Genomic DNA, 12,931 nt, shown 5'->3' with positions numbered 1-12,931 from the left:
GCCCCGCTTGGGTGCCTTTTGAACCACCTTGGTTGCTGTGTGGGGGATAGGGTTGATGGGCGAATTTACATCTGGAACAATCTGAGCGCAAGGAAGCCCACCTCCAGACTCTAGCATAGAACCAGGCGGATTGACAATGGGTGAGGGTGCAGTCCCAGGTAATAGAGGGGAGGCCATAGCTGGTGTAAGGGAAAGACGTCTTTCTGTATTAATTATGGCCGATGAAACCACCCCAATAGCTTTTTGTAGCATTTTGTCTATTGCCGTTACACTGGGGACAGGTGCTGCTAGAGCTGCTTTTTGTCGTGTCAGTGGGCGAGAGCTTGGGATAGTGGTTTTGCCCATGATACTGGTTAAATGACTTGAACCTTCAGCGTAGAAAAACAACAAGATTAAACCACAAACTAGAATAAAACTATTTGCTTAGAGGTAACGTATCCCTCATAGTAGATTCAGTGACCAAGATAAAATACTAGCAAATAAGATCTAGCTTTGACTGTGATAAAATATATCTCAATGCCTATGCCACATTAAAGAGTAGCTCTTTAATGATAGTAGTCCGCTCCTAGTCCATTCAAAAGGTTAGGGGGGTGGCCCAGCCCAGCCTCCTTCTGCCTCTGACTGCCGCAGACTGCCCCGCCCTTCTCCCGGCGCCGCCCGAGCGCGTCCTGCGTTGCGTATGGCCTGGGCTGTTTTTATGCGCCTCCTGGCGCCGAGCTATGACACCTTGCGCCGACGGGGGTTCTGGGAAGTGTATTTCCCCCCCCCCCCCCCCCCCCCCCCTCCCCCTGTTGCAGCGAAGCAGGCAGTTGGGTAGGGTCGTCAGGTGGCAGGTAACGGGCCCCACAGAAGCAAGTCAGCGCTCCCCCACTCGTGCTGGCAAGAGGGAACAGGAAGGAACAGGGCCGGCAAAAGGTAGGGCTGTGGCGCGAGTTCACTGGCTGGTTCCTGAGCGACTTATCGCAGGTCATTCGCCACCCACAGCCTGACCGTCTGCTCCAAGCCACAAGGCGCCCGCCAGCTACCTGATGACAGATGGGACAGTGTTTACACACTGAAGAGGCATGTGCGGACTGCCCAGAAGGGTTTTTTTGGTGCTGAATAACAGATGTTTGTTACCGAACTCAATAGTACTCATTTTATTCGCCTCAGAAGAATGAAAGGCTGAGTGGAAGCGCTGGGATTTGAGCCTGTGACCATGAGGTTGAACACAGGCCCCTACAGTGTACGCATTAGTCCACTAAGTCACCAGACCCGGCTATCCTAATCTATATGCATAGTAATGAAGATCACTTGATTAAGGAAGTTACCTTTAATGCAAGTTGTTTATCAATGGTATTGACATTAAATTCTTTAACAACTCACCCTCCTCCCTCTTAGAGCCATCGGATACGGTGCAGAGGTTTGGAATAATCGTATTCTTTTTTACCAGCTGGTCAAAGCCGACTGTCACTGTTTCGTGCTGTGATTTCTGTGACTCATGGCTACTTTAACATGGCAATGCTGTGGTGAGCTCTACAGATGAGAGATGTGCCAATTGGAAGTTTTTTTTATTTTCTCTCTCTGAAATTAGAGAAATGGGAAGGTAGAAAAGCAGCTCCATGTATTTGTACGTTGATGTTTTAGTATCAGTTTTTGGAAGCTTAAAAAAACAATGAAAATGAAGTCCTACATAATCATTGCCTGTTTGGCATTATACAGATATTTTTTTGTTGAAGTGCTCCCATAACCCACGCATGTGCTTCTGTAGCATAACGTCTATGAAATTAATGAAGATGACTCTGATGGAGAACTATTGTTGGAGGATGTAACGCTTTCTTGCTTGGTATATGGGCCTGAAATGTTGGAAGGGTGGCATTCATCTTCTAACATTGTAGGTTGAAAAATACATGTGGAAAGTGCCGCCAGTATTTTTGCTGTCACTGTTCTCAGTAATTGCTTGGAGATCCTAATCTGCTTGTATATCAAAAAGGTCAACTCTATCAAATGGCATTTCCATTATTTGAGAATGCTTACGTCAGACTTGAGCGCTTTGAACAATCTGTCACATCACACAGAATTGTCAAAGAAAACAATGGTCCAAACCGAAATTGATCATTTGATCAATAAATAATACACTCACAGTTGTTCTTTTTCATTATTCAAACGAGTATCTGAGTTAATCTACTCTGAAGAGTCAAGCAATAAGGGTTATTTAACAAGAGAAAAGAGCAACTACCTGAAACCGACTGAATTTATTCCAAAAGGGGAGTTTTTAATAAATTACTCCATCACAGCACAATTAATTATATACATTTGTACATCTTCAAAAAACGGTAAAAAGGGGAGCAATCTGCTTCTAATAAGAGGGGTGCCAGAAAAAGAAAAAAGGAAGTGATTTAAAGAAAAGGGGTGTAAGCCTCAACGAAAAAGTGACATAGGATTTTAGATAAATGGAAAATACAAAGCTATAAAAAAATCAAGCTGATAGTGCAATTAGGCCACTGTTTGTTAGACTTTTCACATTTATACAGTCTCAACTGGCATGTATAATGAAACTTTCAATAAGTAGTGGTCCTATTTGCTTATTAAAAGAAGCGTCGACGTTTCGACCCGTCTTGGGGTACAGGGGTAGCTGGGAACCTCGACCTGCGGGTCTTCCTCAGGACGTATATGACACAAGCCCTTTTACCGTCGATAATCTATGTGGACCTAAGAATTTCTTTTTATAGGATGATCGCAGTCCTCCTACACCTGGATGGATGATCTAGTTGCTTGACCGTTGTTCCACACCAAACGGATTGGTGGTCATGTGCGTAACCAGAAGGGTTAAAGAAATGAGGGCAGCAGGCACAGCTCACTACAGGAAACCGTCTATCACTTGGATATTCTTAATTCAGCCGTCACTCGCTGAGATATTGGTGGGGTAATACACTACCCATACCCGGACACAGGTATATACTTGTTATATCTTATGAAGCCATCCCTCGCTGAGTTAATGGTTCGAAGATGGCACAGTACTAGACGGCACTGGTTGGCGCTCACCAGGGTCTACGTCTGTTGTGGAAAGGATCCGTAATGCCAGATACTACCGCCTCACACAGAATAGCTTGTTGAAGGAAATATTCAACCGGCCCCTAAAACCTCTGCTTTGATTTGCATATTTTTGCAAGATAGTCAGTTATGAAATCTGGCCCTTACAGTTTTCTTTGTATTTCACAACGAATTAAAGGAGCAGGTGATGATGATCTATTTCCTTGGCACATCAATTTGTTTTGGCCTTACTGTCCTGATATAGCATTGTTTGATGCTCCTTCAGGATTCTGGAATTACAGGCTCTGGCTTGTGGGTCCACAAGTGTGGCACACCTTCTATCGTGGGTGACGACCATTCCCCTGACCAGGCCATGAGACGACTAACTGTAGTCAATATATCTGACTCTCCAGTTAAAAACCTGTGTAAAATATCCATCAATAATGGAACAGGTAGGTTCTTGTATCTTTTCTCCCCTGGATTTATACAATTCCATTAGGGCAGTCTGTAGCCTGAGAGAAGGCACAGAGTGTTACTAAGGTCTAGTGATAGCAAACAGCTCCACAAAGGAGATTTATTTTCCTCCCCATCTCCCCCACACTCTTTCTGCTTTGAGTGAAAATGACTGCCTGAAGACGAACTCTTAACCCTGAAGTAATCTCACAGTAAAAAATAAGAAAGGACTAAACATCTGTTTATTGAACGCTGCAGCAGATATGTTTTTGTTCATTCCTAATTTAAATGCCATTTGAAAAATGTGGAAGGTTAAAACAATTTGAAATGACTGTAATTTACGCGGTTTCTGTTTGTATCAAACTTATACCTTTCAGGGTCCGGGGAGATATTTAAATCCTCTCCAGTAACTTGGCCTCATCCCACGAATATGGTCAACTTGGCTTCCCAGTCTGCAACAATGTTTGCTATCCTCATTAAGAGCATAGACAGAGATAATACTATTTTTATTTGTTTGAAGGACCCCTCACTTCTGCAGTTCCTATAGAAGCTCAAACCCTCTACACTGTTCATTTTATTTTCAATTACCGTGGTACTTGGCTTTGTAACGTTTAGGCCAAATATGTAAACTATCTATCTTCTGTCTAAAGAATATCTAGAGTCTATTTAGCATGCTTCAAATGGGATAGGGGGCGGGCTTTCTTAAGTAGTTCTTCCTTCTTGAATCCACTCTTCTTTGTGGGTGAGGGTATTGTTGGCACCTGCACACTGCAAACGAGGCGCGGGGATGTCCTGCTAAATATGCAAAACTATGGAGCAAATGGTTTTGGGCCATTGCCATTGACCCACTGCAACGCTGTGAATGGGGATGTGATATTGTATGAGACATCAACTGCTGCTATTTACTCACTGATTGTGGCCTTCTGATGCGACCTACTGTACCTCTAAAAAAATTAAAAATGAGTTTGTCAAAAAAAAAAAAGTATGGAACTGTAGGAGAAGTTTCTCCATTTAGCCTACAAATTACATTTCATTTGGGAAGATAAACTTTTGCACTTTGACAGCTAGGAGTGTTGGGTATATATTCATAGAACATCTGCAATTCCCCTAAATAATAAAGTGTCAATTATTAGTAGGTCCTTTCACAGTTAATATTCTGTCCACTTCCAGACAGGTCTCTAAATTTTGTGCACAGTACACATTATATTTTTGTATTTATTTCTCACCTCCGCACCCCGACACACCTTCCTGCTCCTAAGAGAGAACAGGTTTTGAACTGAATATGTTCTTTTTTTTTTTTTTTTTAGGCAAATGAAGCATTCACTAAGACCTCATGCTATCATTATTTCCACTCGCACTGTTTGGCACGTTATGCTCATCACATGGAGGAAGACGTGCAGAGCAAGTTGGAGGAGCAGGAACAAAACCCGATTGCCCCGCCTCAGCAGGTAAATTCAGCATGGCTAAGATTACACATTCAGTTTCTTCTAAGATTAAGCATGAGTTTCATGTTCCTGCTATTGCCATAGTAACAACCTCTGTAGTCCTTGCTCTAAATTCAGATGGGTATTCTTTGCTTACATATGGCCACTCTCCTGTTGCAGCTCTGATATTGCTATGTACCGTTCAGCTGTGCTTTGTCACTGGAAAATCTGTTACTCCTCTTTTATGAAAGTCCCTTGCTGATTCTGCTCTTAGATCACATGCGTACATCTCTTTTATCACAGATATACCCTTCACATGTTCTCTTCTGTGTCATTGATATGAAGTCTACTAAATCATATGGGCATGGTTTGTCTCTGCTGTCACCTTGGGCACCTTGCTGCCTATTTTGACATGGGTATCTGTCTCATTCCTGATATTGCATGTGTGCGTTCAATGTCTGCTCCGATATTATAGGATATCCTTTTGTGTCTGCTTACTGATATCACAATTACGATTGTATCTGTTCTCTTGAATTGCATAGGTGCCTTTTTGTCTATTCTACACAGATTCCCTAATTTCTTGGATGGGTGCCTTCCAATCTAAGCTTTGAACACACAGACACACACACCCCCGATTTAGCCTGTGCTCTGATAGTCAAATACATTCTTTCATTGCTTTCTATTATAACATGGGTTTCACTACCTTTCCCTGGTTCCATTTGCCTCTGGTCCATAGTGTCACGTGTTCTCAAGTTTGTTCTGCCAGCCTCCTTTCTGTGGCTTCATATGGGCTGCATTGCTTTATTGGTTTAGTATCACATAAATGCCATTCTATCTGTGAGATCACATGTTCATTTGTAGGTTGAAGCCTACCAGACAGCTGCTGACAATATCTTGGGGACATTCGAAAGCTTCTCTGGGAATGCATTCTGCCAACTGCGTACCATTGGCTTTGTGTTTTGTAACTCACATTTGCTTGCTGTCTATTTCCTGGCGTTGTTTGTATTAGGCCGTCCAGCTTGAGTGTGTCCCTTCCCTTGCCCATACCTTATTTACTGTATTCTTCCACTAGTACTGAATTTCTGTAAACAGGCCTTCAAATCTTGTTATCTTGTCACATTTGCTGTGCATTCAAAGGCAGAGGTCAGATGTAAGGCTCTTTCTTTCAGGGAGCTTGGTGTTTACTTTTGTTTCTCTGACTTCTAATTTTGGGCGGGGGCGCTGTACAATTTGATATATTTTTTCTCTAGCACAAAACAAAATTCAAATGTCTGTAAACGAAATGCACAGATATTATAGAATATGCAATGCACAAATGAAGCACATTTTTGGGTAATTCTGAAGTGTGGTGGAACCAAATTTTTTTTATATGATCAAAACAAATCAATACACTAGGTGATAGCATTACCACACATTATAGTTTGTGCCTATATACTTTTATCAGCAAAACTGTATATCTGCAAATGTGAAGGTCATTTCAATTGAAGATGTTTTGTCTGCAATGGCAGTGCTCTTCCACACCATGCATACACCACTTTACCCCACTCCCTCTACTCTGCACCACTCCACGCAACTGCACTCCCCTCTACACCATTCCACACTACGCCACTGCTCTTTGCTCTGCGCCACTGCTCTTTGCTCTTCGCCACTGCACACTGCTCTGCGCCACTGCACACTGCTCTGCGTCACTGCACACTGCTCTGCGCCACTGCACACTGCTCTGCGCCACTGCACACTGTTCTTCGCCACTGCACCCTGTTCTTCGCCACTGCTCTGTGCTCTAAAACAATCTACTCTATGCCACTGCATTCTGTGCCACTCTATTCCTCTCAATGCAACTCTATTCCACTCCCCTGCCACTGTACTCTATGCCATTCTACACCACTCTGCGCCACTGCGCTCTATGCCACTCTGCGCCACTGCGCTCTATGCCACTCTGCGCCACTGCGCTCTATGCCACTCTGCGCCACTGCGCTCTATGCCACTCTGCGCCACTGCGCTCTATGCCACTCTGCGCCACTGCGCTCTATGCCACTCTGCGCCACTGCGCTCTATGCCACTCTGCGCCACTCTGCGCTCTATGCCACTCTGCGCCACTCTGCGCTCTATGCCACTCTGCGCCACTGCGCTTTATGCCACTCTGCGCTCTGCCACTCTGCGCCACTGCGCGCTCTGCCACTCTGCGCCACTGCGCGCTCTGCGCCACTGCGCGCTCTGCCACTCTGCGCCACTGCGCGCTCTGCCACTCTGCGCCACTGCGCTCTCTGCCACTCTGCGCCACTGCGCTTTATGCCACTCTGCGCCACTGCGCTTTATGCCACTCTGCGCCACTGCGCTTTATGCCACTCTGCGCCACTGCGCTTTATGCCACTCTGCGCCACTGCGCTTTATGCCACTCTGCGCCACTGCGCTCTGCCACTCTGCGCTCTGCCACTCTGCGCCACTGCGCTCTATGCCACTCTGCGCCACTGCGCTTTATGCCACTCTGCGCCACTGCGCTCTGCCACTCTGCGCTCTGCCACTCTGCGCCACTGCGCTCTATGCCACTCTGCGCCACTGCGCTCTATGCCACTCTGCGCCACTGCGCTCAATGCCACTCTGCGCCACTGCGCTCAATGCCACTCTGCGCCACTGCGCTCAATGCCACTCTGCGCCACTGCGCTCAATGCCACTCTGCGCCACTGCGCTCAATGCCACTCTGCGCCACTGCGCTCAATGCCACTCTGCGCCACTGCGCTCAATGCCACTCTGCGCCACTGCGCTCAATGCCACTCTGCGCCACTGCGCTCAATGCCACTCTGCGCCACTGCGCTCAATGCCACTCTGCGCCACTGCGCTCAATGCCACTCTGCGCCACTGCGCTCAATGCCACTCTGCGCCACTGCGCTCAATGCCACTGCGCTCAATGCCACTCTGCGCCACTGCGCTCAATGCCACTCTGCGCCACTGCGCTCAATGCCACTCTGCGCCACTGCGCTCAATGCCACTCTGCGCCACTGCGCTCAATGCCACTCCCCGCCACTGCGCTCAATGCCACTCCCCTCCACTGCACTCTATTCCAGGTCACTGCACTCTATGGCACTCTATTCCACTCCACTGCACTCTGTGGCACTCTATTCCCCGCCACTGCACTCTATGGCACTCGTTTCCACTCCACCCCATTGCACTCTATTCCACTCCACACCACTGCACTCTATTCCGCTCCACGCTATGCCACTCTTCATCACCGCAGTTTACCCTGCGCCATTCCACTGCTCTCTACGCCACTTTACTAAAATCCAATGCACTCTGTCTCTGTACTTTACCCCAATCTACTCTGCACTACTGTAGTGTATGCCAGTATACTTTACAAGTCTTTACTACAATTACCATCGCTTTACTCTACACCACTGTGCTCTGCGACCCTCTACTCTGCAACACTGTGCTCTCTGCCACTGCACTCTACTGTGCCCCGCTCTACACTTCGCCACTCTGCTGTACTCGGAGCCAGTGCACTCTACACCAATTCACTCTACCCTGTGCCAATGCACTTTACCCCACTCTATTATACACCATTGCACTCGGGCACAGAGTAGAGTGGCACAGAGTTCTTCGCCACTCTGCTGCACTCTGAGCCAGTGCACTCCATGCCAATCCACTCTACCCTGTGCCGATGCACTTAACCCCCACTCTATTATACACCACTGCACTCAGGCACAGAGTAGAGTGGCAGAAGTACAGTAGCTCTCTACTCTGTGCCACTCTACTCTGTACCACTGCACTCTACTCTGCATCACTCTAATCTAATCTGCACCACTAAACTCCGTCACTGAACTCTTCACCACTCCATTCTTCCCTGCACCACTCCACGCTATGACACACCAGTCTACACCATTGCACTTTATGCCACTCTACTCTGCACCACTCCCGTCTGTGCCATTACTTCACTCTACGGCACTCCACTCTGACACTCCACTCTACCTTTCTGTTCCATGCACCCATACTCCACTCTGACACTCTACTCCACTTCATGCCACTCTACAAAACTACTCCACCCTCCGCAACTCCCTCTATGCAACTTTACCCCACTCTGTTCTACTACACTCTTGCCCGTCTGCGCCTGGACCGCACCTAGTGTCAGGAACCCTGGCCCTCCAACCACCCGTTGGTATTCCGTTGCCGAGCTCCGGACCCAGGACCCCAGACTACACAACAACAGCTGCTGCATCACTTCTCCCATACCGATCGTAGGACTGTTCGCCTGCCGCCATTGCAGTTTCACATGCTCTGCACGGCCCCCTGCCTGCACTGGAACCCTCACCACACCTACTCTGCAGACCACGAGCACCCTGGAACTGCTCCAGTGCATCTTGCTCAATGCCAGATCCCTCTGCAAACACGCCTCCAAAATCTGAGACACAATCACCTCCCTCACCCCAACGTGATCTTCATCACCGAGACTTAGCTCAACCCCTCCTCAACCTGCCGACCCAGCCATCGCAATGCTCACGGGCTACAACATCATACATTGAGATTGCACCAGCAGACAATGGAGACGCCCTGACAGACCACATGGAGGCAAGCTCCAACCCCACCAAGGAACTCTTCTGCATCATCAGAGAGTTCTACTGCCCTTCAGCCACCAAGAACACGGTCCACCCTTCCCAAGAACTGTGCGAAACCCTTGCAGACTCCTCCCACAACAAGATATCCCCCATCTACAGCAACTTCAATCCCCTTCCCACCAACTTAGACAACCTCTTCACACAAAAGGACACCACCACAGCTACTGCCTGGGACCTACTCACAACACAGGACACCACAGCCATCATGATCTCCCTTCACTCTGGAGCACTTACTGATAGCTGCGCTCTGCCTTCCTCGCCCTTCACACTTCCCTGCTTCCGCTAGAGCTACAATCGAGGTTTTTCCTTCTCCTAACTCTGCCTGTGTACATCACCCTCGTTCGTGTACTTCAGAAGAGGACTCAAGACCTAGCTTTTCAAGCGAGGCCAGCGAGACCACAGAGCCTGGATACCCTCATGGGTTGAATAGCTGCGCTATACAAGTTCTGACTGACACTACGCCACTCTACTCAACTCTGCCACTCCTCTCTACACGCTTGACTCTACAACACTCTACGTCACTCTGACATTCCACTCTCCTACACTACTCCACTCCACGACAATCTACTCTGCTCTAATTCACTCTACTCTACAACACTTTGCTCCACTCTAGACAACATACTCTATGCCACTCCACAACACACTCTATGCCCCAACACACTCCTCCTCTTTACGCCACTCAACTCTCCTCCGCTCTATGCCCTTCTACTCAGCGCCACTGTACTTCCTCCACGACACCCCACAACATTTAGACAACGCCACTCTACGCCACTTTTCGACACTTCACTCTCCCTTATCCCACTTCTAGCCTTGCTTAACAGCAGCCATTCTGGTGTACAATATTGGCAAAGCCATTAGCTCTTGCACAGGTGAGATCTATGGCTTTGACATAGTTTGTTCTTTTTGCTTTTTAATCACTTGCTTAACCTTCTGTCCATGCTCCGAATTGAAATGCCTGACCTGTGTAAAGTATCACATATGCGCACTTCAGCCTCAGTTTTGATATTGTAAATATTAACATTCTGCTTTAGCATTTATATGCCCTTTTATTTATATGCTCTTTCTTTTGGTATTGCATGTGTACTCTGACTGTCTCGTCACCATTATCACAAGTATCCTCCTCTTTACTGTCTGATAACCCAAGTATACTGCATTCAGGTGTGTATTTTGTCCTGTGTACCTCTGGCTCTGATATCACGCAGATTCTTTTCCCTTTGCTCAGTATCACATGGGAGGACTACTCTCTTTGCTTGAATATCAGATGCATACCTATGTCTCTCTTCTTACACAGGTTATTGGGGTGCAGTGTCCAGTCTGTCGTGAGCCTCTGACCTACGATCTTGCGATGCTTGAGGCTGCTCCTCCACCTAATCATCCTTTGGTAAGAACTAGAGTATAAGGCACATTTCTGGTGATACAGACAAAGACTATTAAGTAGTTGGTACAGTCTAGGGGGCCTGCTGAATTTGTTGGGGACGATAGCTGCAGGCTAAAAATAGTAGGGTAACATAATTTCTTCTCGTGCCAGTATGTCACTGCTTAGCCCATTTTCTAATCCCTCTCCAGGAGGTTTACAGCCCAGACAAAAGGACAATTCAGCACCTACGAAAACTGCGCAAAATCTTTGAAAAGCAGCAAGCAAAAGGTGGCATTATAGACCCAGAGGCTGAGAGGAATAGGTACTTCATCAGCCTGCAGAAGGTGAGCTAAACGAATGGAGCTAATGCAGTGACCAAAGTATATGCCTGTGGTATGGGGATTGTTGAAAAATGGTGGGACCTTCAAGAATGTCACCTGTTGTAGATTGTCATGTTATGCTCTATTCTTCTACATTGTTTGTATTTCTATGACTGCCGCTACAGCATGCTCTTCCTTTTTCCAGCTGTACATCACAATCTATCAAATGAGTTCTTTTCTGACGTTCCAGGCTACATAGAATCATAACCCCACCCACCTCTTGTCCCATTTAGGTTACTATAATTGGTCTCTCTGAGTACTTCTTTTCTTCTCTTTAATATATATTTTTTCTCGTCCATTAGGCTGCTTTGCTGATTGCCAAATTCTCTGTTGTGCTTCACATGTACAGCTCTTCCTACCTGTGCCTTGTACTTAATCACATTTTTGATAATTTTCTCTCCAAGCCCCTAAGCGCTAAAATGCTGTACCTCCCTATTCCTTTTCTGCACTCCTTCTGTCTGTTATCACTTCCCTTTATCCTCCTTCTCATTGCTAACTTCTTTTCTTGTCTTTTTATTTCTTGTGTGCTGCAGTTTTGGGCTGATTGTATAAATTGAGTGTTTATTTTGTCATCAAGACCGTGAATGTTAAATTCAAATCCATATGGGTGACACAGCCGTCCAAGGGTGTTGGTGACCAGCAGAAACATCATACCGCACAAACCTGTTGGAATTCTAAGCCGTTCTTGCCCACGATAATTCAGAAATTTATCTTACTCAAACAGACCATGATATTTCTGCGGGTGACCAATATCCCTGGACTGCTGTGATATGCATATGGATTCCCCAGTCGTGAATGGATGCAGCAAATATATGGTTGTTTCTAACTGGTGTTCTAAAATAAGCATTTCCTTTGCAATGTTGATACTTTTTACTGACAAAATAAATCAAATGGTGGGAAATTCTATTTCCAGTTGAAATCATGTCACCACTTGTCATTGAGACATTTATTTTTCAAAGGAATGATTTTCCTTTGTCTCGGTTCAGAATGACTCATGATAATAATACCTTCTGGGAAAGGTGTTGGGAGTCAGTGTTGGTTTATAATGCTCCCTATCTGGCCCAGCTGAAGTTTTAAAGACTTTCCCAGGAGAAGCCAAGGAGTCCTGAGCATTTGAAAGTCAGGGATGTTATACACAAACAGGTGAGTGCCAGTTTGTACAAAATCTGGATTCAACAGGATTTTTTGTCAGGTCTTCCAAGAGCCATATTATGGCCCACTGCCATGAACATATAATGACCCACTTGTGTATGTGCATTTCACATTAAGTCCACAAAACACACTTTAAACAGGTTGTATTCTAAAACACTATTTTTAGACAAAATTACCTGGCTACTATTTGTATTTTTGTCCAACTATTCTGTTTGTACTTTTTTGTCAGATACCATGGTTGTGCTTTCACTCACTTATGCAAGAACCCTGAATTTATTTTACACCTTTTCAAAAAAACGAAGGCATTTATTTCTTTGTAATTTTTGGAAAGCACTGCATACCACAACATGTAGACTTGGACCACAGGAGGGAGCTCGAAGACCTAAATGAATCATGAATGATGACACGGGTGAGAACAAAAATAGCCGTTATACAGAGTAACGTGGCAGTTATAAAGAACACAATGTCTCCAAAAATGGAAATGCCGTGAGAAGAATGTTTTATTTTTTGCATCTGACTGGAGAGTAGTAAACGTGCAAAACCAAAAGG

The 12,931-nt window shown here is 46.0% G+C and overlaps 1 protein-coding gene across 11 annotated transcripts in view; it reads left to right on the top strand.

Moving 5' to 3' along the window:
* The window catches only part of RNF25 (ring finger protein 25), a 124,889-nt gene that overhangs the window by 92,314 nt on the left and 19,644 nt on the right, over positions 1-12,931 (top strand). For all 11 annotated transcript variants that reach the window (XM_086931843.1, XM_086931849.1, XM_086931851.1 and 8 more), the window contains 3 exons: positions 4,773-4,913; positions 10,785-10,874; positions 11,060-11,194. In XM_086931843.1, coding sequence (XP_086787969.1) covers positions 4,773-4,913; positions 10,785-10,874; positions 11,060-11,194 — 366 coding nt within the window. The remainder of the gene's footprint in view (positions 1-4,772; positions 4,914-10,784; positions 10,875-11,059; positions 11,195-12,931) is intronic.

This window comes from Lissotriton vulgaris, chromosome 7, assembly GCF_964263255.1.
Source record: "Lissotriton vulgaris chromosome 7, aLisVul1.2, whole genome shotgun sequence".
Lineage (NCBI taxonomy): Eukaryota > Metazoa > Chordata > Amphibia > Caudata > Salamandridae > Lissotriton > Lissotriton vulgaris.
The sequence above is the reverse complement of the archived record's forward strand: the minus strand, read 5'-3'. Positions and strand labels throughout refer to the sequence as shown.